The sequence below is a fragment of the Phoca vitulina genome, unplaced genomic scaffold (assembly GCF_004348235.1).
Source record: "Phoca vitulina isolate PV1807 unplaced genomic scaffold, GSC_HSeal_1.0 scaffold105, whole genome shotgun sequence".
In the NCBI taxonomy this organism is placed as follows: Eukaryota; Metazoa; Chordata; class Mammalia; order Carnivora; family Phocidae; genus Phoca; species Phoca vitulina.
Genome location: NW_022589808.1, coordinates 1,125,438 through 1,152,453, shown reverse-complemented (window position 1 = coordinate 1,152,453; position 27,016 = coordinate 1,125,438). Strand labels below are relative to the sequence as shown.

Here is a 27,016-nt window from a genome sequence, read left to right as displayed (position 1 = left end):
AGGGATGGAGATCCATCTTCCATGCCAGCGGACCTCAAAAGAAAGCTGGGGTAGCAATTCTTATATCAGACAAATAAGATTTTAAACTAAAGTCTGTAATAAGAGACACAGAAGGACACTATATCATTCTTAAAGGGTCTATTCAACAAGAAGATCTAACGATTGTAAATATCTATGCCCCCAAATGGGAGCAGCCATCTACATAAGCCAACTGTTAACCAAAATAAAGAGTCATATTGATAACAATACGTTAATTGTAGGAGACCTCAATACTCCACTCTCAGCAATGGACAGATCATCTAAGCAGAAAATCAACAAGGAAACAAGAGCTTTGAATGATACATTGGACCAGATGGACCTCATAGATATTTACAGAACATTCCACCCTAAAACAACAGAATACTCATTCTTCTCGAGCGCACATGAAACTTTCTCCAGAATAGACCATATACTGGGTCACAAATCAGGTCTCAACCGATACCAAAAGATTGAGATTATTCCCTGTGTATTCTCAGACCACAATGCTCTAAAACTGGAACTCAATCACAAGAAAAAATTTGGCAGAAATTCAAACACTTGGAAGCTAAAGACCACTCTGCTCAAGAATGTTTGGGTCGGGCGCCTGGGTGGCTCAGTTGGTTAAGCGACTGCCTTCGGCTCAGGTCATGATCCTGGAGTCCCTGGATCGAGTCCCGCATCGGGCTCCCTGCTCAGCAGGGAGTCTCCTTCTCCCTCTGACCCTCCCCCCTCTCGTACTCGCTCTCTCTCATTCTCTCTCTCTCAAATAAAAATAAATAAAATCTTTAAAAAAAGAATGTTTGGGTCAACCAGGAAATCAAAGAAGAACTTAAACAATTCATGGAAATCAATGAGAACGAAAACACATCGGTCCAAAACCTATGGGATACTGCAAAGGCAGTCCTAAGGGGGAAATACATAGCCATCCAAGCCTTACTCAAAAAAATAGAAAAATCCCGAATTCACCGACTAACTCTGCACCTTAAAGAACTAGAGAAAAAGTAACAAACGATGCCTAAGCCACGCATTAGAAGAGAAATAATTAAAATTAGAGCACAGAGATCAATGAATTAGAAGCCAGAAACACAGTAGATCAGATCAACGAAACTAGAAGTTGGTTCTTGGAAAGAATTAATAAGATCGATAAACCACTGGCCAGACTTATCCAAAAGAAAAGAGAAAGGACCCAAATTAATAAAATTATGAATGAAAGGGGAGAGATCACGACTAACACCAAGGAAATAGAAACAAGTATTAGAAATTATTATCAACAACTATATGCCAATAAACTGAGCAATCTGGATGAAATGGAGGCCTTCCTGGAAACCTATAAGCTGCCGAGGCTGAAACAGGAAGAAATTGACAACCTGAATAGGCCAATAACCAGTAACGAGAGTGAAGCAGTGATCAAAAACCTCCCAAAAAACAAGAGTCCAGGGCCTGATGGATTCCCTGGGGAATTCTGCCAAACATTCAAAGAAGAAATAATACCTATTCTCCTGAAGCTGTTTCAAAAAATAGAAACAGAAGGAAAACTTCCAAACTCATTCTATGAGGCCAGCATTACCTTAATCCCCAAACCAAGCAAAGACCCCATCAAAAAGGAGAATTTCAGACCGATATCCCTGATGAATATGGATTCCAAAATCGTCAACAAAATCCTAGCTAATAGGATCCAACAATACATTAAAAGGATCATCCACCACAACCAAGTGGGATTTATCCCCGGGATGCAGGGTGGTTCAACATTCGCAAATCAATCAATGTGATAGAACACATTAATAAGAGGAGGGAGAAGCACCATATGGTCCTCTCGATGCAGAAAAAGCATTTGACAAAATACAACATCCTTTCCTGATTAAAACTCTCCAGAGTAGAGGGATAGAGAGAACATTCCTCAAGTTCATAAAATCCATCTATGAAAAACCCACAGTGAATATCATCCTCAATGGGGAAAAGCTGAGAGCCTTTCCCTTAAGATCAGGAACACGTCAGGGATGCCCATTCTCGCCACTATTGTTCAACATAGTACTAGAAGTCCTAGCAACAGCAATCAGACAACAAAAAGAAATAAAAGGTATTCAAATTGGCAAAGAAGAAGTCAAACTCTCTCTTTTTGCAGATGACATGATACTTTATGTGGAAAACCCAAAAGACTCCACCCCCAAATTACTAGAACTCATACAGCAATTCAGTAATGTGGCAGGATACAAAATCAATGCACAGAAATCAGTTGCTTTCTTATACACTAAAAACACAAATGTAGAAAGAGAAATTAGAGAAACGATTCCATTTACAATTACACCAAAAACCACAAGATACCTCGGAGTAAACCTACCCAAAGAGGTAAAGGATCTATACGCTAGGAACTACAAAACACTCATGAAAGAAATTGAAGAAGACACAAAAAGATGGAAAAATATTCCATGCTCATGGATCGGAAGAATAAACATTGTTAAAATGTCTATGCTACCCAGAGCAATCTATACCTTCAATGCCATCCCGATCAAAATTCCAATGACATTTTTCAAAGTGCTGGAACAAACAATCCTAAAATTTGTATGGAATCAGAAAAGACCCCGAATTGCCAAGGAAATGTTGAAAAAGAAAAACAAAGCTGGGGGCATCACATTGCCCGATTTCAAGCTATATTACAAAGCTCTGATCACCAAGACAGCATGGTACTGGCACAAAAACAGACATATAGACCAATGGAACAGAATAGAGAACCCAGATATGGACCCTCAACTCTATGGTCAAATAATCTTTGACAAAGCAGGAAAGAACATGCAATGGCAAAAAGACAGTCTCTTCAATAAATGGTGCTGGGAAAATTGGACAGCCACATGCAGAAGAATGAAACTCGACCATTCTCTAACACCATTCACAAAGATAAACTCAAAGTGGATGAAAGACCTCAATGTGAGACAGGAATCCATCAAAATCCTAGAAGAGAACACAGGCAGTAACCTCTTTGACATCACCCACAGCAACTTCTTTCAAGATACATCTCCAAAAGCTAGTGAAACAAAAGCAAAAATGAACTTTTGGGACTTCATCAAGATAAAAAGCTTCTGCACAGCAAAGGAAATAGTCAACAAAACAAAGAGGCAACCCACAGAATGGGAGAAGATATTTGCAAATGACACTACAGATAAAGGGCTGGTATCCAAGATCTATAAAGAACTTCTCAAACTCAACACCCAAAAAACAAATAATCAAGTCAAAAAGTGGGCAGAAGATATGAAAAGACACTTCTCTGAAGAAGACATACAAATGGCTAACCAGACACATGAAAAAATGTTCATCATTAGCCATCAGGCTATTTCAAAATTCAAATCAAAACCACATTGAGATACCACCTTACACCAGTTAGAATGGCCAAAATGGACAGGGAAAGAAACAACAAATGCTGGAGAGGTTGTGGAGAAAGGGGAACCCTCTTACACTGTTGGTGGGAATGCAAGTTGGTACAGCCACTTTGGAAAACAGTGTGGAGGTTCCTCAAAAATTTAAAAATAGAGCTACCCTATGACCCAGCAATTGCACTACTGGGTATTTACCCCAAAGACACAGATGTAGTGAAAAGAAGGGCCATATGCACCCCAATGTTCATAGCAGCAATGTCCGCAATAGCCAAACTGTGGAAAGAGCCGAGATGCCCTTCAACAGATGAATGGATAAAGAAGATGTGGTCCATATATACAATGGAATATTACTCAGCCATCAGAAAGGATGAATACCCAACTTTTACAGCAACATGGATGGGACTGGAGGAGATTATGCCAAGTGAAATAAGTCAAGCAGAGAAAGTCAATTATCATATGGTTTCACTTATTTGTGGAACATAAGGAATAGCAAGGAGGACATTAGGAGAAGGAAGGGAAAAATGAGTGGGGGGGGGAATTGGAGGGAGAGATGAACCATGAGAGACTATGGACTCTGAGAAACAAACAGGGTTTTAGAGGGGAGGGGGGACGGGGGATTGGTTAGCCTGGTGATGGGTATTAAGGAGGGCACGAACTGCATGGAGCACTGGGTGTTATACGAAAACAATGGATTGTGGATCACCACATCAAAAACCAATGATGTATTGTATGGTGACTAACATAACATAATAAAATTAAAAGCAAAAAAAACCAAAAAAACTTGTGTTTTATTATCAACAATACTGTGAGTTACATCCTTGAAGCAGCATGTTCACTTCATGGATTTTCAATAAAATATCTCCTAGATACATAACTCTTCATAATCATAGTTTGTCTGGTAGTCATTTTTTTCTTAAGTAAAAATAGTATTCTAAGGAAAAAGTAGATAGTTCAGCTTGCAATTCAATAAGTGATTTCCTTGACACAGGCATTATACCTAAGTGTGCAGCAAGTATTTTCTGCGTATTTCCCAGTTCGTCACACAGAATGTTAAAAAGTCATGCATTCAAGGGTCCCCATTTAATGAAATTTATAATTGTTATTGTTTCATTAAGCATTGTCTTAAGTGAAACTAGTCTTTTAAAAACAAAACAAAACAAAACTGTACTTGGTGGTAAAGAATACAGTGACTACTAGTAACAGTTTGGTGCCACTGCCTTGATTCAGGCTAAAGTGCCAAATGTTATACCCATCATTGCTTTTGTACCATCAGTGCGGATGTCAGACCTGTAAAACAGATGAAGTCTTATGAAAATTATTTTGACTCTGTGAATCCTCTGAAAGGATCTTGAAGACTCCGCAAAGTTCTTAGACTGTACTTTGGGAACTGCTACTCAAATGTATCCTTTTTAAAAATACCTGGAATATTATATTTATATATTCAGTATTTTAAAGAAAACTCCTAATGAAGTAATAATTTTGCACATCTAAGTAGGTTATTTAGGGTGAAAGTATTGTGTTGAATTTTAGAAAAATATAGAAAAGGACCTTCAATATCTGCTACTATTAACATATATGTATTTTCCTTTAAAATATAATTTAAAAACTAAAATTACTGACATACAGTAAATTCAAAAAATAATAGAATATATATGAAATGTCTCCTTTCCTTTTACCCCCATACCTCTCCCTAAAGTTAAATATTTCTCATACATACTTTCAGTAAAGACATAGATATTTTTCACACTTTTTATTTTATAAAAGTATAAGGATCAGAATCCGAGATACCAGGACACTTAGGTGGCTCAGTCAGTGAAGCATCTGCCTTCAGCTCAGGTCATGATCCCAGGGTCCTGGGATCGAGTCCCACATCGGGCTCCCTGCTCAGCGGGAAGCCTGCTTCTCCCTCTGCCTGCTGCTCCCCCTGCTTGTGCTTTCTCTCTCTCTCTCTCTTTCTCTCTCTTTCCGACAAATAAACAAATAAAATCTTTAAAAAAAGAAAAAAGAATTCAAGATACGTTTAGAATAATTTTATTTTTACTGAGAGCAGAAAGCATCTTTTTAAAAAATTTAAATTCAATTTAGTTAACATACAGTGTATTATTAGTTTCAGGGGAGAAAGCATCTTTTAATAATATTTTTGGTCATTTTTCATTTAGGGAAAACATTTAAGTGAATGATAAGTCTCAAAGAGGTTTTGTTTCCTCCTTTTGTCAGTACTGGAAAATTCTAATTTTTGAAAGAGCTAACAAGAATCAATCTCCAACAGACTTTAGAAATCATTAACTTTAGTTAACCACCACCAACAAAAGATTGATGTGAACCACTTAATATATCAAAATATAAGTGTTTTAAGTGTGATTGCTAAAGATCCAAAATTGAAAATAGAAAGATCAGTGTGGCTCGATGTTAGTGATCAAGAGGAAGGGTAAAAGGAAAAGAATGAGAGAAGTGGGTAAGGGACAGATCTTGGAGGACATGAAAAGGAGTTTGGATTGTACCCCAAGTGTAATGGAAACCGACTGGAGAATGTGCAGTGGTGATATCAGAATTATATTTTTAAATGATCATTCTGGCTACTGTGTGGAATATGGACTTTAGAATATAAAGAGAACAGATAACAAATAGGGTGGGGGTTCAATTAGGAGGCAGTTGCAGTAGTTGAAGTAACAGATGATAGTAGAGTGGACTAGTATCAATAATTAGTGGAAATGGTGCAGCTCAGATTCAGGAGATATTTTGGAGGTAAGCTGTCAGAATTTTATTTGAAGTGGATCTAGGATATGAGGAAAGAGGAGAATCAATGCTAGACCTATGAGTTGAGTGACTGAGGTGGGGTGGATTTACAAATCATATCACTAAGGGGGTCTAGCAACAAAAGACCGGGATATTAGGTGGATCTTCAATGTGAATATTGAAATTGTCAAGAGTGATAGTGGGCCTGGGGGTGGAAATGAGGTATAGTGATCCAGGTATTGAAGTTATTGGTTAATGAGGAAGAAGTATGACTGAGTGTACAGAATATAGTAGCCAAAAATGAAGGATAACAGATGGTAAAATTCAGTAACATGCATTTTCTGAGGGAGAATGGAAGATAGAGTTTAAAATCCATCAAAATACAGTGTTTCCAGGTCTAGTCAAAATTTGATGGGGACTTGGTCTGGAGTGATAGCAAAGGAGATGAACAGATGTGATCTCGTTGGAAAAATAATTAGAAGGTTAACTTTTTTTTTTTTTTTAAGATTTTATTTATTTATTTGACAGAGAGAGACACAGTGAGAGGGGAAACACAAGCAGGGGGAGTGGGAGAGGGAGAAGCAGGCTTCCCGCCAAGCAGGGAGCCCAATGCGGGGCTCGATCCCAGGACCCTGGGATCATGACCTGAGCCGAAGGCAGACACTTAACTGACTAAGCCACTAGAAGGTTAACTTGACCACACTTGGTGACACTTTGGGAGTAGGAATTGAGGGGAAATGGGAGCCAAAATAGCCTCTGGGTTTCTGGCTTGTGTGACTGGATATATTGTGACAGGAACTAAGATAGAGGATGCCTATATAATGTCCAGGTATGTTGGGGAAGATGACTGGGACAGTTGAGTTTGAGGGGCATGTAAGGTTTTCAAGTGGAGATGCCCTGTAGGTAGTTGGATACAAGAGGTTCTGGGGGGAAAAAAAGATGAGATAGGGAGTGGGGGAGAGGGCAAGAGTCAGAGCACAAGCGATAGTGAAAGAGAATATGATTCATCACATTTACAAACACTTAAAGGAAATGTGACTTCTGGTTCCACACAGAGGTCTGTGTTCACGCATGTTCTCCCTTGTACATATTAGACTCCACTGAAAATGAAATAAAGGAATACAACTGGAGGTAAACTTTAACAGCAAAGAGAGAGGAAGAAATTATAATTGGAGAAATATCTAAGGGAAAGATGGAGAATCATGCTGTTTAGTAAACAGATTGGAAGAAACACCAAAATAATTTGCAAAAGGCGTTATGGTAGGATTAGGAGTGACCTTCCCAGCCAACCCCCCAAAGAATCTTCAGGCTCAGCTTTGGCTTTTGTGGCATGTAGGAATGAGAAATGGATCTGGAAATAGCAAGATTATTCGAAGACCTGTCTAAAGAACAGCTGTATGATTTGATACCCTACCCCCTCTCTCATTCTGAAGTTCCAAATAACCTAGATTAAAAAAAAAAAAAATGGAGAGATTCTCTCTAGAGAAATTGAAGGAATTAACCAGAAAGGACTAGAAGCACTGGTGTGTTGTTGGCATTGCAGAGTCAAAACCTCCTCCAAAAAAAAAAAAAGAGCGAGAAAGTGCTCCTCATTTAGGCATTGCAGGAGAGGTAGATGTCTCCAGCCTAATACCAGACATGCAAGCAAAGTAGAACAAGTACCTTGAAGGAAAGAACAAGGTAAAACAGCAGATCAACTGACCATGGAGGAAATCTTTAGGAAATAAATCTTTAAGAAAAGTAATGGCTGGCGCGCCTGGGTGGCTTAGTTGGTGAAGCGTCTGCCTTCGGCTCAGGTCATGATCCCAGGGTTCTGGGATAGAGCCCCACGTTGGGCTCCCTGTTCCGCTGAGAGCCTGCTTCTCCCTCTCCCTCTGCCTGCTGCTCTGCCTACTTGTGCTCTCGCTCTGTCAAATAAATAAAATCTTTAAAAAAAAAAAGAAAAAGAATGGCTATATTTTAGAGGAATTTGAGAAAATATATCTGTATTATCAAAAACAGAACAAGAAAGCATTTGCAAATTTAAAATTTGATTAGAAAAGTTGTTAAGAGAGGTTAAAAATAATACTGGAATGTCATAGAAATATAGAGCAAACAGACAGATGGAAAATGTCAAGAGGGGCGCCTGAGTGGCTTAGCCGGTTAAGTGTCTGCCTTCGGCTCAGGTCATGATCCTGGGGTCCTGGGATTAAACCCCGCGTCAGGCTCCCTGCTCATTGGGAGCCTGCTTCTCCCTCTCTTTGCTGCTCCTCCTGCCTGTGTTCTCTCTCTTGCTCACTCTCTCAAATAAATAAATAAAATATTTTTTTTAAAAAAAGAAAATATGACAGGAAAAATAGATACTGTGGGGAAGAATAAAAAATAAGAGGGAAGAACTTGTCAAAGAAATAATAGAAGAAAACTTTCCAAAGCTGAGAAAAAAACATGCATCCTTAGACTGGAAGAATCTACAGAATGCTGAGCAAGATTAATGAGAAAAGACCTACATCTAGACACAGCCTCATACAGTCTTACTACTGCCAAGTCAAATAATATTCTGAAAGATCTCAGAAATAACAATAGAGTTTATGTACAAGGAATATGAATCACACTGTTGGGGCACCTGGCTGGCTCAGTTGGTAGAGCATGTGACTCTTGATCTCAGGGTTGTGAGTTCAAGCCCCACGTTGGGTGAGGAGCCTACTTAAAAAATAAATAAATAAATCATGAATAAAAAACCTGAGTTAAAAAAAAGAAGAGTCACACTGCGATCAGACTTCTCATCACTGTCACTGGACCAATGCCTCAAGTGCACAGTTGGAAAATTACTTTGAACTGACAAATTATTGATCAAGAATGTGAATGTAAAATTAAAACAGCAAGAACTCGAAGTTATTTCTCACACACCAGATTTGATATGAATAATAAGGCAGAAGACCAAGAAAGAGAAGAACATGGGTTGAATGAAAGCTTTAACCAGGAGTTGATTTAAGGACAGTTATAAGATGATAACTACATTGAAGGCTGTTCTGTGGTCAGTCAGGTGTGGCCTCAGAGGAGGCACAAGAAGGGCTCAAGGAACAAAGTTCATTATAAATCACAGGTCTCAGAGAGGGGGTCACTGCATGCCACGCAGGATCACAGAAGCAGCACCAGGTTTTGGTCAAGTGGCAAAAAGACAGGAGCAAAAGAAAAATCTGGGCCAGAATCTTCAGTGAGGTTTCCACAGGAAAGTCAATGCAGGACAGGGCAAGCAGTTTCTGGCTGGCTGGTTTGAATCATTCCCAGGGACTCTAGGCTCTGCAGGTGGTCTCTAGTTGGTTAGTACTGGGCCTGACTTGGTTAAGCACATGCCTCCTGGGTTGCTTGGGCTGGTGGAGGAGGTGTGGCTCAGGACTGGTCAGTTTGCATATCCAAAGCCTATTCCTGGCTGAGCCCTTTGCTGGCTCCTAGAATTGACTAGCCCAGGAAGCAGTCTCTCCCCAGCCAGAAAGCTTTTTATAAGATGTCGAAACATCATGAAATACAGAAAATTAAAAACATAAATAATACAGAGGCTTAAGAGACAACTAGCCTGCCTGAAGCAGTAAGTGAGAGCCCTGAGAAGTATCTGAGAAGAAAATGAGTTCCATAGGGTATCAAGCATACAATTGAGAAGCAGAATAATTTTTCACGATTTGTTATAAGTTTGTTATTTGTGGTACACACACACACATTCCAAGAAAATTCCAAGTATAGAAATAGCAAGAAAATACAAAAGTTCAACAAGAAAATATTAGTCCTAGGAATTAAATATGGCAATTGGTTTGCTATTATGAAAGTATTCCCATATACAGAGAAGCAGAGAGAATAGTATGGTGAATTCTTATATACCCATCACTGGATTCAGCAGTTATAAAAAAGTACACCACATTTGTTTCATCTATCCACTTTTTTCTGACTTGGCATATAAATATTTAAAAGCAAATTATAGACAGTAAATAATGCATCTTCATCCTTCAGTTTCAATCTCTAAAAGAAAATAAAGACATTTACTTTTTTAATAATAATGCCATTAGGAAACCTACAAAATTAACAATAATTTCTTGGTATAATCTAACATTCCAGTTCATAATCAAGTTTCTCCATTTGTCTCAAAAATGTATTTGTATAGTTGATATGTTCAAATTGATCCAAACAAGATCCTTGCATGGTATCTGGTTGTGTGTTGTTTTTTTTTCTCATGCCATTTGACATACTGAAGAAACACTTTGCCTGTAGAATATCCCACATTCAGGATTTGACTGTTTACTTCCTTGAGGTTGTTGTTTAACTTGTTCCTCTGCCTTTCTGTATTTCCAGTAATTTGAAGGTAGTTGTTAAAGTTTGATTGGATTCAGGTTTTATATTTTTTGGCAAGAAGACCAATAGATAATGCTATGTGAAATAGCTGATTTTCAGTATTTTATGGGGTTCATGGAAAAGTTCATTTTATCTTAAAATTAAGAAATATTTTCCTCTGCTAATATGGCATTGGGCAAGGAAATCCTATCATACTTCCTGTATTACAGTGAACAATATTCATGGGGTCACGTTAAGGTAAACTGCTGTTTGCTTGTTTTCAACTTTTAGAATCAGCTTATAGTAAGACAAGAAGTTTTCATTGTATTTAGGCAACAGAACATAGTTATTAAGTTTGTCAACATAAGTTAGGAGAAGTTGGGTGGAAAGTGGGAAAGGCACCCGCATCCTTAACTGCAAATGAGGGAATTAAAACATGTGGAATAAAAATCAGAAGTTTAAGTATATTTAAGATTGCAAAGGAAACAAATTATGGTATTAGAATAATACATTTACTAGAAATACAGGAGAGAGGGTTAGTATAAATGAACTTTAATTTCATCTTTCATATAAAAGGATTAATAGATAAGATCTAAAGATATTTTTACTGCTTTTGGTAAATTAATCATTTTTATTTAAATTCCCATAGAGGTAACCACCAGAGAAACTTAAGAATAGACTTTTAAAGTGGCTGTGTCTGGAGAGTGGAGTTAGGGGTGGAAGGAGTGGAAAGGAATTTTTCTTTTTATTATACATTTTTCTGGACTCTTTGTTGTTGCTGTTTAACCATGCACCTTCATTAAGGGAAGTAATACCTTTTTTCCCCTTAGTCTTAATTTCTACCCTAAAATGTGGTTTTCATCAAGTAAAGTCTACTTTAATGTAACCTTAGTTTTCTTTTTTTTTTAAATTTTTTTATTGTTATGTTAATCCTCATACATTACATCATTAGTTTTAGATATAGTGTTCCATGATTCATTGTTTGTGCATAACACCCAGTGCTCCATGCAGAACGTGCCCTCCTCAATACCCATCACCAGGCTAACCCATCCTCCCAACCCCCTCCCCTCTAGAACCCTCAGTTTGTTTTTCAGAGTCCATTGTCTCTCATGGTTCTTCTCCCCCTCCGATTTCCCCCCCTTCATTCTTCCCCTGCTGCTACATTCTTCTTCTTCTTTTTTTCTTTCTTAACATATATTGCATTATTTGTTTCAGAGGTACAGATCTGAGATTCAACAGTCTTGCACAATTCACAGCGCTTACCAGAACACATACCCTCCCCAGTGTCCCATCACCCAGTCACCCCATCCCTCCCACCCCACCCCCCACTCCAGCAACCCTCAGTTTGTTTCCTGAGATTAAGAATTCCTCATATCAGTGAGGTAACCTTAGTTTTCAAAGGTATGATGACAACAGGTCAGATATGAAAGAATTAAGCACACATTAGAAAAACAAACTTCTATGTACTTAAAGGATTTGAAATGCTTGCCTTTTCAGTTGTTGCCATTGGTTTCCTGATTTGGGGCCTCTCTGTCACGTGCGGAGCCAGTGTCTTTAAAATTTTAGTATAATTAGTTTTTAAAATTTCAGTGTAGTGACAGCATGCCACAAAGTAACAAACTGACTCAAGAAAATGATCCTGGAAAGAAATGAGAGCTCAAAAATAATCTCTGTAGTCAACTAAAGAAAAACTAGCAATGATAAACTTCAGGAGGATGATAGATGCTTCCCAGAGAAGTTTTACTAATTGTTTTAAACTGTGAGTGGTTAGTAACTCTCTACCCAGAAATTGATCCACTGTACATAATGAATATAGACAACTGAAGAATTTCCAGAAATTTCAGAAGGTTGCTTTTTCTGAAGGAGATTTCTCTGCAGGAGAAATCCCACATATCATTGGAAGGTCAGATTTCATAACTCACCATGTTTGAAAGAATGCAGAATTTGAAGAGTGCTTCAGGCAAGAGATAGAGGGTCAAAATCCGCATTGCCTAAGAAGAGTCTCTAGTGATGATCTCTCTGGACGTGATCCTAGTTGAAAAAAGAAAGATATATGAAAGCTTTAAAACAATGCCACGGAAAAATACTAAATAGCAAGCATTTACTTCATGCTTACTGATTTTAGTGCAATGTATTCAGATTTAAATTACAAATGTTTTTGGCCTAAGTTTGTTAAATGCACAAAACTCCCCCCTCAAAACTTTTTATAATGTAATTTAATCTCTGGTAATTAGCCCTGAAGTTTCTTTAAAGTCTCAGTAGATGTTGAGTTTAGCTCTTCTGTTGAACTATTTTTTGCTTTTTCGTCTCAGATTACTAATTTTCATTCATTATAAAGTCTGGCAGAAGAATATATTATGTATATTTGTATAATTCACATATTCTAAGTATTATTCACTTTACAATGCCACCACTTAATGATTATTTATAGAATGTGGTTATTAAAATGAGCAGCGGATATTAAATCAGACTGAATCATAAGCTTGGCTCTAATCCTAGATTATATAACAGTGGACAAATCATTTAATTTATCTGGGCCTACCTCCTCTTTTGTGAATAAAGGAGTCAGATTTGGCCCTTTAATTCATGATTCTGTTTCACAGTTAAAATTGTTAAAGTTCATATGTAATGAAAGATTTTATGAAAAGTCTGCACAACCTTTTTTTTTTTTAATTTTATTATGTTATGTTAGTCACCATACAATACATCATTGGTTTTTGATGTGGTGATCCACAATCCATTGTTTTCGTATAACACCCAGTGCTCCATGCAGTTCGTGCCCTCCTTAATACCCATCACCAGGCTAACCAATCCCCCGTCCCCCCTCCCCTCTAAAACCCTGTTTGTTTCTCAGAGTCCATAGTCTCTCATGGTTCATCTCTCCCTCCAATTCCCCCCCCCACTCATTTTTCCCTTCCTTCTCCTAATGTCCTCCTTGCTATTCCTTATGTTCCACAAATAAGTGAAACCATATGATAATTGACTTTCTCTGCTTGACTTATTTCACTTGGCATAATCTCCTCCAGTCCCATCCATGTTGCTGTAAAAGTTGGGTATTCATCCTTTCTGATGGCTGAGTAATATTCCATTGTATATATGGACCACATCTTCTTTATCCATTCATCTGTTGAAGGGCATCTCGGCTCTTTCCACAGTTTGGCTATTGCGGACATTGCTGCTATGAACATTGGGGTGCATATGGCCCTTCTTTTCACTACATCTGTGTCTTTGGGGTAAATACCCAGTAGTGCAATTGCTGGGTCATAGGGTAGCTCTATTTTTAAATTTTTGAGGAACCTCCACACTGTTTTCCAAAGTGGCTGTACCAACTTGCATTCCCACCAACAGTGTAAGAGGGTTCCCCTTTCTCCACAACCTCTCCAGCATTTGTTGTTTCTTTCCCTGTCCATTTTGGCCATTCTAACTGGTGTAAGGTGGTATCTCAATGTGGTTTTGATTTGAATTTTGAAATAGCCTGATGGCTAATGATGATGAACATTTTTTCATGTGTCTGGTTAGCCATTTGTATGTCTTCTTCAGAGAAGTGTCTTTTCATATCTTCTGCCCACTTTTTGACTTGATTATTTGTTTTTTGGGTGTTGAGTTTGAGAAGTTCTTTATAGATCTTGGATACCAGCCCTTTATCTGTAGTGTCATTTGCAAATATCTTCTCCCATTCTGTGGGTTGCCTCTTTGTTTTGTTGACTATTTCCTTTGCTGTGCAGAAGCTTTTTATCTTGATGAAGTCCCAAAAGTTCATTTTTGCTTTTGTTTCACTAGCTTTTGGAGATGTATCTTGAAAGAAGTTGCTGTGGGTGATGTCAAAGAGGTTACTGCCTGTGTTCTCTTCTAGGATTTTGATGGATTCCTGTCTCACATTGAGGTCTTTCATCCACTTTGAGTTTATCTTTGTGAATGGTGTTAGAGAATGGTCGAGTTTCATTCTTCTGCATGTGGCTGTCCAATTTTCCCAGCACCATTTATTGAAGAGACTGTCTTTTTGCCATTGCATGTTCTTTCCTGCTTTGTCAAAGATTATTTGACCATAGAGTTGAGGGTCCATATCTGGGTTCGAGTCTGCACAACCTTATCCTCAGCTCTTGCCATGTTCCTTAAAGTAATAAAATGTCATGTGGAGAACACGAGATGATTTTTCCTTCGCCTAAACTTATAAAATGTCAGAATTTATAAATTTGGTTTAACTTTTCAAAATTTTAGTCTGAGGAAAAAGAAAAACTCCGTATTAGGCCAATAAATACTAAACCAAAATGAAGTATAATTTAATTTTTAAAAGTATCATTCACAAAAGGAAATCCAGAGGGCTCCTTTCCAGTTATTATTGCTACTAAACAACGTACCCCAAAACATAGAGGCTTAAAACAGTAATAATCGTTTAATTAGCTCATGAACCTGTGTTCTGGGTAGCTCCCTTCTGCTCCACATAACATCAGCTGGAATAGCCCAAAGATTGGGGCTGATTAAGCATTTTCTCAGCTCTCCCCTTTACAGCAAAACACCCCGAAGGAGTTTTCTATCGTCACTATCCCTAATTCTCTTCTGCCATTTTCCCTTTTTAAGATTATTTTTAAAAATAATTCATTTTGAAATAATTTTCAAATGTAGAGAAAATCTGCCAGAAGGGGTAAGACTCCTGTATCCCCTCACCCAGATTCCCCAGTTACTAACATTTTATCGAATTTGTTCCATTGTTCATTACCCCTTCCTCTCCCTTCACACACACTCCCCAAACATGCATGATCATTCATCCTTTTTTGAACCTTTAGAAATCAAGCTTTATACATGATAGCCCATCACTCCTAAATGTTCCAGTCTGTATTTTCCAACAAGAACATTCTCCTACATAACTGGCATGCACCCTCCAAGTAAGGAAGCCAACATTGTTACAACACTGCCACCCAGTCCACAAACCTCATTCATATTTCGCCAACTGTCTCAGCAGTATCTCTTGTGATATCTTTTCTGATCCAGGCTCCTGTCCAGAATATGTGATGCATTTAGTTGTCATGTCTGATCAGACTCATTCAATTTGAAACAGTACTGTAGTCTTTCCCTTGACAGTTTCATTGAGTACAGACTTTACATTATGTAGGATGACCCTAAACCTTGATCCACCTGATGTTGACTGATAACCATACTTAAGTTAGACATTCTTGGCAACAACTGAAGCACTGAAATGAAGTTATGCATTACATGAAGTGATACACATCAACCTGTTGCATCACTGGTCATGTTGATTTCCCGATCACATTGGCATCTGCCAGATTTTCTACATTAAAGTCACCATTAACCCTTTTGTAATTGGTTAGTATTCTGTAGAGAGTTTTCCAAGAGTACTTTAATATGTTCCTCATCTAACCTCCACCCACCAGCTTTGGCATCCATTGACATCTGAATCAAACACCTCTGTGATAGTTGCCAGCTGGTAATTTTCTATTTCCTTCATTTCTTCTACATTTATCAGTTGGATACTCTACTAAAAGGAGGAGCTTTTCCTTCATTTATTTATTCATTTATTGATAACATAAAGACTCATTAATTCCTATTTTATTTATAGGGGGTAATCCATTATTATCATTATTTATTTTGATATTAAAATTGTCTATTTGGCCAGTGGGGGCCCCTCTCGTTGCTTCCTGTGTTTTTTTGATACATCCCATCATTCACTGAGCATTTCCTTACTTTTAGGCATAGACAGTATCCCAGGGTCATTTTGTACTTTCCCTGGCCCAGCCCTGGAATCAGATTTTTCTCCATATAGCTCTGGTTCCCCTTAGCAGAGGATAGGTATTTAGAAAACAACCTCTGAGCACTTGATGTGCTCGATGCTACAGGGGTGTCATCACTTCTAGGGCCCCTTAGCCAAAAAAGTTAGGAAAATATCTACATATAATGTTAGAAGCAAATTAATTTTAATATGTTGGAGCTTTGATCGCAGGCATTAACTAATAATATTGCATGATATTCCAATCAGTGAGAAAAATTAACTTTTCTTTTCTTTGTTCCTCCTCCCCTAGGTATGTGTAATCCTCGAAACTATAGTGACACACCTCCAACTTCAAAGAGCACTGTGGAAGAGCTTCATGAGCCAATCCCTTCTCTCTTCCGGGCACTCACAGAAGGAGACACTCAGTTGAACTGGAACATCGTTTCCTTCCCTGTCGCAGAAGAACTCTCACATCATGAGAATCTGGTTTCATTTTTAGAAACTGTGAACCAGCCACACCATCAAAATGTGTCTGTTCCTAGCAATAACGTTCACGCACCTTATTCCAGTGACAAAGGTAACTACCCACGGTTGACTTTCTATCTTGCCCCCTCACTTGCTGTGTGATCTGTGAAACTTATATTACCTTTTAGAGCAGTTTTTGGCTTTGAGTTTATCTAGTCTTAAGTAAATTATGGACTTTAATAACCCCAGTCCTTAAGTAGATAAGGAGGTATGTCAAGCATATTGTCACCACTCAGTGATAGAGATTGTGTTGGAAGATAGATAACCTGGTGCTAATTTTGATGTTTATTTGTGTTAGGCTTTAATTGTTCTTTCCATAAGATAGCAACAGTGCTGCTTGCTTAATATAGTATTTCTCACTAGATAACATTCAGAGAGTCCCAGGAAGTCACGTTTTTGTAATAGCATAGGCACTACAAATGATGCCAAGGTCATCAGCTAAATTTCTTTATCGGCAAGTTGATATTACAGATATCTAATTTCCAGGTATAAACTAACTCCAGTACTCTTGGTCAGAAGGGGAACTAAATGGAAGAATGGCTTATATAACTTTGAGAAGCATATTAAAGAACGCTTATTAATGTGAATAAGTCATTCCTTAATTTTGGAATGTACAGGGTATGTAACTTTTATAAAGTCTTTGATATTTTCAAGTAAAAGCCTCTGCACAATTTTACTGTGGAAAAATAAGGCAATTATGAAAATTGCAGTTATTTCTTAAAATATGAGATGAATTATACATAAATAGTATAACTTGTACTCTTTAAGATTTTACTTATTTGAGAGAAAGTGAGTGAGAGAGAGAGCATGAGCAGGGACTGAGGGAGAGAGAGAGAAGCAGACTCCCCACTGAGCAGGGAGCCTGATGTGGGGCTTGAGCCTAGCACCTTGGGATCATGACCTGAGCCAAAGGCAGACGCTTAACTGACTGAGCCACCCAGGCGCCCCTATACTTTTTTTATTCGGGTTTTTGTTGTGCCCTCTATTACAGTCCTGCCTTTGTGAAATAGTATGAACTTTGGACATCAGTAGTAAAAGCAAAACAACATTTGTTAATGATATTCAGATTAAGAATTCTTATTGGGTTTTTTTGTTAAACTACCTTAAAAGACAAATTCTAGATTTTGGAAAAGATCAGAAATATATGGAGTGTGCCTTATTCAGATATTTTGCTACCATTTTCCCCATTAAAATGTAATCTACATGGGGGCGCCTGGGTGGCTCAGTTGGTTAAGCAACTGCCTTCGGCTCAGGTCATGATCCTGGAGTCCCGGGATCGAGTCCCGCATCGGGCTCCCTGCTCAGCAGGGAGTCTGCTTCTCCCTCTCCCGCTCCCCCCTCTTGTGCTCTCTCTCTCTCAAATAAATAAATAAAATCTTGAAAAAAAAAAATGTAATCTACATAATAGATACTCAATAATTCATAAAGTTTGTTCAAATGTTATTTAATTTAATGAAATAATTACCAGGCAGCCAAGTTTCCTGGAAATACCAACTATCTTTCAAGACAGAGTTAAAATTTTTCCTCTTTGACACCTTCTCTAGGTACCCCTTGCTCCCAGGTGGAATAAACTGCCTCCTATTCCTATAATTGCCTTCTCCCCATATTTACTTTTCGATTTGTTGTCTGTTTTTACCTTCTAGGTCTACCATTTTCTACTTAGTTCCTTAGATTCTCTGGTTACTCTTTGAGTCCTAATGGCTATTATTCCATAGTAGGTGTTCAGTAAATACTTGTTGAATAAACAAATGAAAGGAAGTTGGTAAATACTAATCACCTGAGATTCAAAGCTCCCCTGTCCTGCTCACTGCCAATCCCTAGTCTGCCTGGTCTCATGCTATACTGGCCTCCCTGTTTTCCATTTTGACCTGATACTCAGTAGTGGTTCTGTTGTGTCCTGATGCTAACCATTCACTGCAGTGGGCTTGCCTCCACTCCATTCCCCATGCACACTACACTGGTATCCTTGTGACTTTCCTTATTTTGTTACCTGGTAACTTTGCTTTTAATTCTTCTTCTAATACAAGTCCAGATTTTTCCATTAAGCCTTTCCTTACTATTCAGACCCCTGGTGATTTATCAGTTCTGTAAATGGCTCTGTAAAATAACAGACTTTAATCATACTCTCTCAATTAATGGTTTTTATTGTTTTTTATTTATTTCACATACCTTACGCTCCTACCAAGGTCATCAGATGGCATTAACTACCAGGAGAACTAAAAATTGAAACAATCGAAAATAGTTGTGTTGAAAAGCAAGACTAGAAATTGCTACTGATAATAAGAGTATTTTTTAATAGCCAGTGCTGAATTGTGCCATGTGTTGCTAACCACTTTGCATCATTTGAATTAAGTTTGCTTTATTTTATTGTAAATTCTCAGTATAACTTTAGAACAGTATTTTTTTTTTTTTTTTTAGTGAGGGAGTGAAAAGAGTGAGGGGCAGAGGAAGAAGGAGAGAGACAATCTTTTTTTTTGAGAGAGAGAGAGAGAATCTTAAGCAGGCTCCATGTCTAGCATAGAGCTGGACTGTGGAGCTCAATCTCACGAGCCGAAGTCAAGACTTGGATGCTCAACCAACTGAGCCACCCACGTGCCCCTAGAACATTATTTTTCAAACTTCTTTTAGCTGGAGAATTCTCTCCTCTGAGGAAATCTTATCAGAAATGCCCAATTTAAAAGTCACAGCTCTGAAGCATATCAAATGTTAAGCCCAGTAACCTTAACTTTGAGATCAAAGTCTAGAATCTAAGGAAGCCCCTTTACCTTCTTCAGCTGGAGTGGGAGACTCTGACTTCCTTCTCAATATAATTAACATATGTGATCTTTTTTCCTACACCTCAGCCATTATCCTATGCAGAGTAGCAGTAAGGGAACTAAGAATAACTATTAATATCAGCCAGGTATTAAAGCATTTCCTGCTTTACCTCTTTTCTTGCTCTGAGCTCTTAATTTTTTATTTTTCAGAACACATGTGTACTGTGGTTTATTTTGATGACTGCATGTCCATACATCAGTGTAAAATATCCTGTGAGTCCATGGGAGCATCCAAATATCGCTGGTTCCATAACGCCTGCTGTGAGTGCATTGGTCCAGAGTGCATCGACTATGGTAGTAAAACTGTCAAATGTATGAACTGCATGTTTTAAAGAAGGAGAAGAATGCAAACCAAAGCAATTTAGTCAACAAGAAAGATATAAAAAGCTATTTGGTGAGGTCTACTGGTTGCACCAGAATGCTAGCAGGTTAAGAAGATATAAAGAATTTGGACTGAGTTAAAGTATGACAAATGCAGTAATGTGTTAAATTATAACTGCTCTGGTTGATTTTATAGCCACTGTCAATAAGCCCCTTCCCCTATATACATTTATAACTTTGGTCGTATGAGAAGCAAGTACACAGAGAATTCCTTGAAAGATCTGAGGTCTCTGACATAAAGCCTGATGTCATTTTTTTCTAGCATTCCAAAAGCCTTTGGTTTTGAAAGTGTTAGAGCATGTTAACGTAAGTTATGATTTCTTCATTTACTACTACTGGGACACTGAGTTTTTCCAGTTGTACGCTAGACTTCATTCACTGTGCCTTGACTCGTTTATCTCCTTTATCTAGATACTCAAATATATCACCCTGAGAACTCACATAAAAATCACCGTTAAAAGCTTAATTTCAAACCTTGTAATGTTGGTTTTAGAAAGTAAATGCTTACTACATTTTACAGTTTAAAACTTTTATATAGTAGAATCCATCCTGTAATACACGTGTTGACAGAACTTTGGGGAAAGTTTCTCCTTCTCCTACACCCCCTTGCCCAAAGTACTGATATAGGTAGTGATAAAAGAATTTTGAACAAGAATTTCAAGGCACACCTATATCACTGCCTTAAATATTCTGCTAGGTAAATAATGAGAAAGTTAAAGCATTTCTCTGACTTAGGGTACCAGCTAAAAGAGCACTAGGAATGGGAAATGCCTGCCAAATCAGATGCTACTGAGAGCACTAGGGAAATGGCTTGTCCCGTTGTACAGAGATGGCAAGGCTGAAAGGAGAAGCCATGCTGCTGGGTAGAGAGAACAAGCCCACTCAGCCTTAGCATGGGCAGAGCCATGTTCCCCAATGATGAGTGATAGGGGATAAAGAAGAAACTTAGGGTATGAGCAGGGAAGGTTGAAAGTGCTGGCAATTCTTATGGGAAACAAACCTAAAACTATTTACATTAATTATTTTATTATATTGTAATCTTTCCTTTAGGTTTCTGTCTGGATTGAATGTTCTTATTAAACAAATATAATCCTACAGTGGGAGGTTAAGATTATGAAATGAAAAAGAGATCTGTTCAAGATGATGTTAACTATAGACTGTTTTGTTTTACATGTTTCAATAATGATAAATACTGTGTACCCTTCATCATAATAAAATCCCAGTCTTCAAGCATGAATCTAAAACATAAATATTTATATTACAGAGACTCTTAATTTTACAAAATTATTAATTTTTTCAGTACATTATGAATTACAAGTAACTTGTAGGAATATCTTTTTATATGTCTAAATATTTTAGTACATAAAAATAGCTAATGCTCTTAGACACTTTGTATTCATTATATGAATAGTAGTTACAAGATCATATGTAATATCATGATTAACTGTCATAAAATCTAAAGCCTTAATACCTTTTCTGTTCTTTCAGACAACTCTAATGAATACTCAAGGTACTTTAGCCTTTTCAAAAACTTTTGGCCTTTCAAAAAAAAGCTAAAATTTAGCTCTTGTATGTATATTTAAAATCGGAAAACATTGGGATATCTTTTTCTTCCTTTTATCTAGAATTAAAAGTGCCTTGAAAACATTTTAGCTCCCCTTCTTCATTAATGCCTATAAAGCTAAAGGTTTTCTTAAAACCTTTTAAACTTAAAAAAGAGAAAGTTTTAAAAGAATCTGCATCCAGCTTCTTCATTTCCACTTTGCTATTCTTCAAAGTAATTTCATACTTATGAATAAAGAAATCGTTTTTTGTTTATTGACAGCCTGCTTAATGTTGCCTTAAATATGTCAACAAACGTTTTTTAACTGTATTTATCACCTTGATTAGGCTCTCATTATTAAATTTTCAAATGTAATATCTCTTTTGCCCCTATACTGGGAGGGTAATTTCTTGAACCATGTTGTATTTGACCTGGTTTTCCTTATATCTTTTTCTCCCAATAGAAATTACCCCTAAATGTAATGGTAAATTTTATATTCAATTTTACTTAGTTTTTGTGGTTTATGATGGGGTTGAAAGACAGAGTTCACCTAAAAGATTCCATTTCCAGTTTATAATGTATTTCAGGTTTTGAATAACAATGTTTTCCAAATTAAAAATATAACATTTGAGAAATCAGTAGCCCCACTAAAATTTAGACCTTTTATTACTATTCTAAGTACAATTCACTTCTAAATTGAAGCTCTGGTAAAAATTCTTTCTTGTTTTAAATCAAAAATTAGGTTGTTAACTTTTTTATAACTAGGTAAAAAGAACTGAAATAGTAGGTATTATATAAGCCATATATAAAAGGTTCTTTGCTCCTAATTAGTTTTTTGTCCCTCCCCACCCCAATTAGCATCAAATTATTGCAGAAATTGTACTCAAAATAGTGGCACCAAATCAAATGATAATTCAAATAAAGCAAGTCTTTGTTTACATAGAATGCTATAGAGGCTTTCATTTAGAAAAACTATTTCTAAAGATTCAGAAAACAAAATTGGTAAGATATTAGAATATTGGAACAATTATTTATAAAGCAGAGTAGCATCAAAATAGAGAAAAGAAACTAAGACCAAGTTTGTTTTTGTGAAAGCTTCTTTGAAGATTTTAAAAATCTATTTTACATTCCCCAGAGTCTATGTTAATTGTATTTCACATGATCTACAACATACAGAACTATGTATTTTTTCTTTGGTTGTCCCTATAGGCAAAAGAGTATTTTAATAAAAAATTGAAATGAGTGTGTCATGCTTTTTGTTAACTTCAGCATAGAAACACCAGAATAAGTTTGACATTTCTGTCTAGTGAAGTTATAGTTTAAAGGAACCATGTCCCCTTCTCTCTGGATGTCCCTGCGGGTTGTGTTGAAACAAAGGCTCTTTAGCAGTTTGTTCTCTGCTTTTTCAAGTGCTTTATTCCAATAAGGGGGAAACTTTGAAATGAAATACTTAATATTCTCCTTGTTCTGCGAGCCTCAGGAGAACTATCTGATGGTTGGAAGGAGTTACAGGAAGGTCAAGGTAGGAAAATCACTCCTTGCTCTCCCACAGTGATTCTCACAGGGTTATGTTATTAGAATTGAGAGCCATAGGCTATCCCCTTACAGTAGAATCAGTGTTATTTCACAGAATCTACGTTCTGAAAGCCTAGTGGAGGGCGCCTGGGTGGCTCAGTTGGTTAAGCGACTGCCTTCGGCTCAGGTCATGATCCTGGAGTCCCTGGATCGAGTCCCGCATCGGGCTCCCTGCTCTGCAGGGAGTCTGCTTCTCCCTCTGACCCTCCCCCCTCTCATGTGGTCTCTCTCATTCTCTCTCTCTCAAATAAATAAATAAAATCTTTAAAAAAAAAAAAAAGAAAGCCTAGTGGACAGGAGGATTTAGAGAGGGAGAAAATTCAAGAGGACAGGTTGCCAGCCCGAGTGACTTAATGGAATGAGAAATCTAAGGAATTTAGGGGGTAGAATTCATTTCAAGAAGGACTGCCCATGGGGCGCCTGGGTGGCTCAGTCGTTAAGCGTCTGCCTTCGGCTCAGGTCATGATCCCACGGTCCTGGGATCGAGCCCCCGCAATGGGCTCCCTGCTCAGCGGGAAGCCTGCTTCTCCCTCCGCCTCTCCCTCTGCTTGTGTTCCCTCTCTCGCTGTGTCTCTCTCTGACAAATAAATAAAATCTTTAAAAAAAAAAAAGGACTGCCCTGCTCAGTGGAGAGCCTGCTTCTCCCTCTCCCTCTGCCTGCTGCTCTGCCTACTTATGATCTCTCTCTCTGTCAAATAAATAAATAAATAAATCTTTAAAAAAAAAAAAAAAAAAGAACTGTACGTTTGATGAGGAAAGTTGTTCTTTTGCTACAGGTGTCCAGTGGCAGTGAGCCACGTGGCACGGAGAGGCAGAGGGTCAATCTGGAGATGCAGGGTTGGGAGGGAGCATCTCCGCTAGGGAAATCAGCAGGCGGGCAGGCTGTGGTATGGCCAGCCCCACCCAGCACCCACACCTGGTGGGTTTTGAGTTCCTTAAGCTGGCAGCCAACTCCATTAGCTTATAGGTGTTATGAGTTATGATTCTTAGGCCTCTTATATTTTACCTAACCAATTAAAAAAATTCATTTTACATCTTTTTATTTTGAAGTCTGTGCTTGAAGGATGGAGTCAGCAACAACTCCAAGGTCCAGCTTTTGAGGTGAGAATTCTCAGTGCAAAAGCAAAGAGAAAGGAGTTCTGCCCTCCTAGAGTGGTGCTGTGACCCAGAAAGGAGCCTGGAAAAGTGCGGAACTGGAAAAGTGAGGATCCATCGTGGTTGAGGATGTCAGAAATGCCCTCAGTTGATTGAAGTTAGCCACTGAATTTAGACAGTCACCACTGAAATTCCTTTGTGGCAAAAATGGTTGCACTGTCAGCCCTCCTAATGCACATCATGCTGCAGCCATAGTGGTCATTCTAGAATACATGTGCAGGTAATGACTGCCCTAACCCCAGTTCCAGTTCCCAGCAAATTGCAAGGCCTTTGTGCTCCTTTGCCTCAGAGGGCTCGGGTTACCTAGTAGGAAGTAGGAGCAAAGCAGACAACCTGCCTTTTGTTTTCCAGCAGTTTCACCTGCTTCAGGGGATTCTCTGGGCTTGGGGGCAGTGCTGAATTGAGTGCCTTTGCCAGAAGACGAGAAGAGGCCCAGGTCTCCCAGACCATAGGGACTGTGCCCCAGGCCTCAGTGTGCCCTCAAGTGCCTGGCTCCAAAGTCTGAGCTTGCCTCTTTCTAGGGGTTTCAACTTTTGGGTATTAGCAGCCCAGTCCTCATTGTGTAGGGTCCCCAGACTTGCCTCAAGGATTTTGTGAGATCCAGGGTAGGTAACAGAGCCTTGCTCTTGGCAGATATTGGATGTGATAGGGCTCTGCATCAGATTTTACTTGATTTAAAGAAAATAATGAGGGGCGTCTGGGTGGCTTAAGCAGTTAAGTATCCGGCTCTTGATTTCAGCTCAGGTCATGATCTCAGGGTAGTGAGATCGAGCCCCGCATCCAGCTCCACGCTCAGCTGAGATTCTGCTTAAGATTCTCTCTCTCCCTCTCTCTCTGCCCCTCCCCCCACTAGTGCTGACTCACTCTCTCTCTCTCCTTCCCTCTCATAAAGAAATAAAGATCTTTAAAACGTTAAGAAAAGAACTATGACATGTTGCAGAATGGCGTTTCCTTCTCTCACCCTCATCCACGGGCAACCTTACCGTCATCTCAGCCTGTCTCACCACCTTCTCTCATCCTCCTGCTCCCCTCGATGCACGCCTTGCCCTCCCTCAGCACACCAAATCTATTCCACCCTCGGGCTTTGCATGAATTGTTTCCTCTGCTGCCCTCAGCTGCTTACCCAGATTTCGCTTGCTTGTTCTTATTCAGGGCTCTTCTCAGGTATCTCTATCACCATTTCTTAAGTAGCAGCCCCTCCCCAGTCACCCAATCCTATTACCACTTTACTTTTTAATATCAGGTAACTCTCTGAAAGTATTTATCGGTCACTTATCATTTGTTCTTCTCTATTAGCATGTGAAACCCGTGAGGGTAGGGAACTTATTTCTTTTTTTATCACTGCCTTAAACACAGTTCTCCAGCACCCTAAAGTGTGGGACGCATGGCAGGCACAGATTTTTTATAGATGAATGAAGGATAGCAGATCCTACCATACTTCTGCTTAAAATGGTGGCTCCTTGTTGAACTCAGATAAAGGCCCATATCCTCAGCAGGCCTCTCAGGGCCCCATGGTCTCCTCAGCCAGGCCTACCTCAGACCTCTTCATTTTGATGTGGGCTAGTTGAGCACAACAGTCAAGAAAGAATTCTTGAGGGGCGCCTGGGTGGCTCAGTCGTTAAACGTCTGCCTTCGGCTCAGGTCATGATCCCAGGGTCTTGGGATTGAACCCTGCGTCGGGCTCCCTGCTCAGCGGGAAGCCTGCTTCTCCCTCTCCCACTCCCCCTGCTTCTGTTCCCTCTCTCGCTGTGTCTCTCTCTCTCAAACAAATAAATAAAATCTTAAAAAAAGAAAGAAAGAAAGAAAAATAATTCCTGAGACCTTTACGGTGCAACTTAGTTTATCTAAGTAGCACAGGGACAGGACCATGGGCAGAAAGAGCTGTGCTTTTTGCTGTGTGAGGCTGGTGGTTATATACTTAGTAATTGAAGAGAAGGGGGCATGCAGGGAGTGTCAGATTACAAAAGTTTCTTTGCATTTCTTTTAATTTCTACTTGTAAAACTACTTTTGCAAGATTTCTCTGGTGCCTATCATTCAGTTTGATATTAACTATAGGTGAGATATACAGGCAGTCATGAGACCCTTAAAGAGTGTAGCAATGGGCACTTATTTGATGCTTATCAAAACTTTGTAGGCTTTAGGTCAGCCTTCTGGACTAAGGGTAAACATTTTCCTGCTTCTGTCCCTCATCATTTTCCCCACTGACCAATTTTCGGTCCTTAAATCTTTAAGGTTGCTGAAGGACAAAGGGCTCGTCTTCTGTAACTTCAAGCTGACGGGGTTATAGAGATGTCCCTACCTATGGAGCAAAATTGGTCACTGTCTGTTCCTGTGAATAGTAATCACAGAAGACCACTGCTGCAGAGTCCAGAGTGGACATTGAGGAGATTATTTCGTATAGTAAGGATCATCTGTTGACTGGGCAAAGGAGTCAGGAACTGTTTACATGTACCTTGACAACAGGAGAGAACAAAGCAAAAGAGACAACCCATTAGGATTAATATGATAAAAATAAGTGTGATAAGACCCTTTAAGGTCCATCTCCCAACCAATCATTAAGTGACAATGTAGGGTCTTTAAGAGCACCAATCTGGTTAGTAATATCTGTAAGTAACCCTGTTACATTTTTGTCATAATCTGGAATGGAGACACAACATTCCATTTTAATAATGACACATGTTCTTCCTTGTGCTGCTGTTAAGACATCTAGTGCCATTCTGTTTTGTAGAACTGCTTTAAGCATTTGAGTTACGTTAGTGATTAATAAATAATGTAATGCTGGGATGCCTGGATGGTTCAGTCGGTTAAGCATCTGACTCTTGATTTCAGGTCGTGAACTCAGGGTCATGAGATGGAGCCCCTCACTGGGCTCTG

General features: G+C 38.6%; 1 protein-coding gene across 2 annotated transcripts in view; it reads left to right on the top strand.

The window, feature by feature from the left end:
• Positions 1 to 22,653, top strand: part of TWSG1 (twisted gastrulation BMP signaling modulator 1) — a 78,963-nt gene extending 56,310 nt beyond the window's left edge. For both annotated transcript variants that reach the window (XM_032397853.1, XM_032397851.1), the window contains exons 4-5: positions 16,457 to 16,723; positions 19,638 to 22,653. In XM_032397853.1, coding sequence (XP_032253744.1) covers positions 16,457 to 16,723; positions 19,638 to 19,819 — 449 coding nt within the window. In that variant the 3' untranslated portion in view covers positions 19,820 to 22,653. The remainder of the gene's footprint in view (positions 1 to 16,456; positions 16,724 to 19,637) is intronic.
• Positions 22,654 to 27,016: the final 4,363 nt, after the last annotated feature.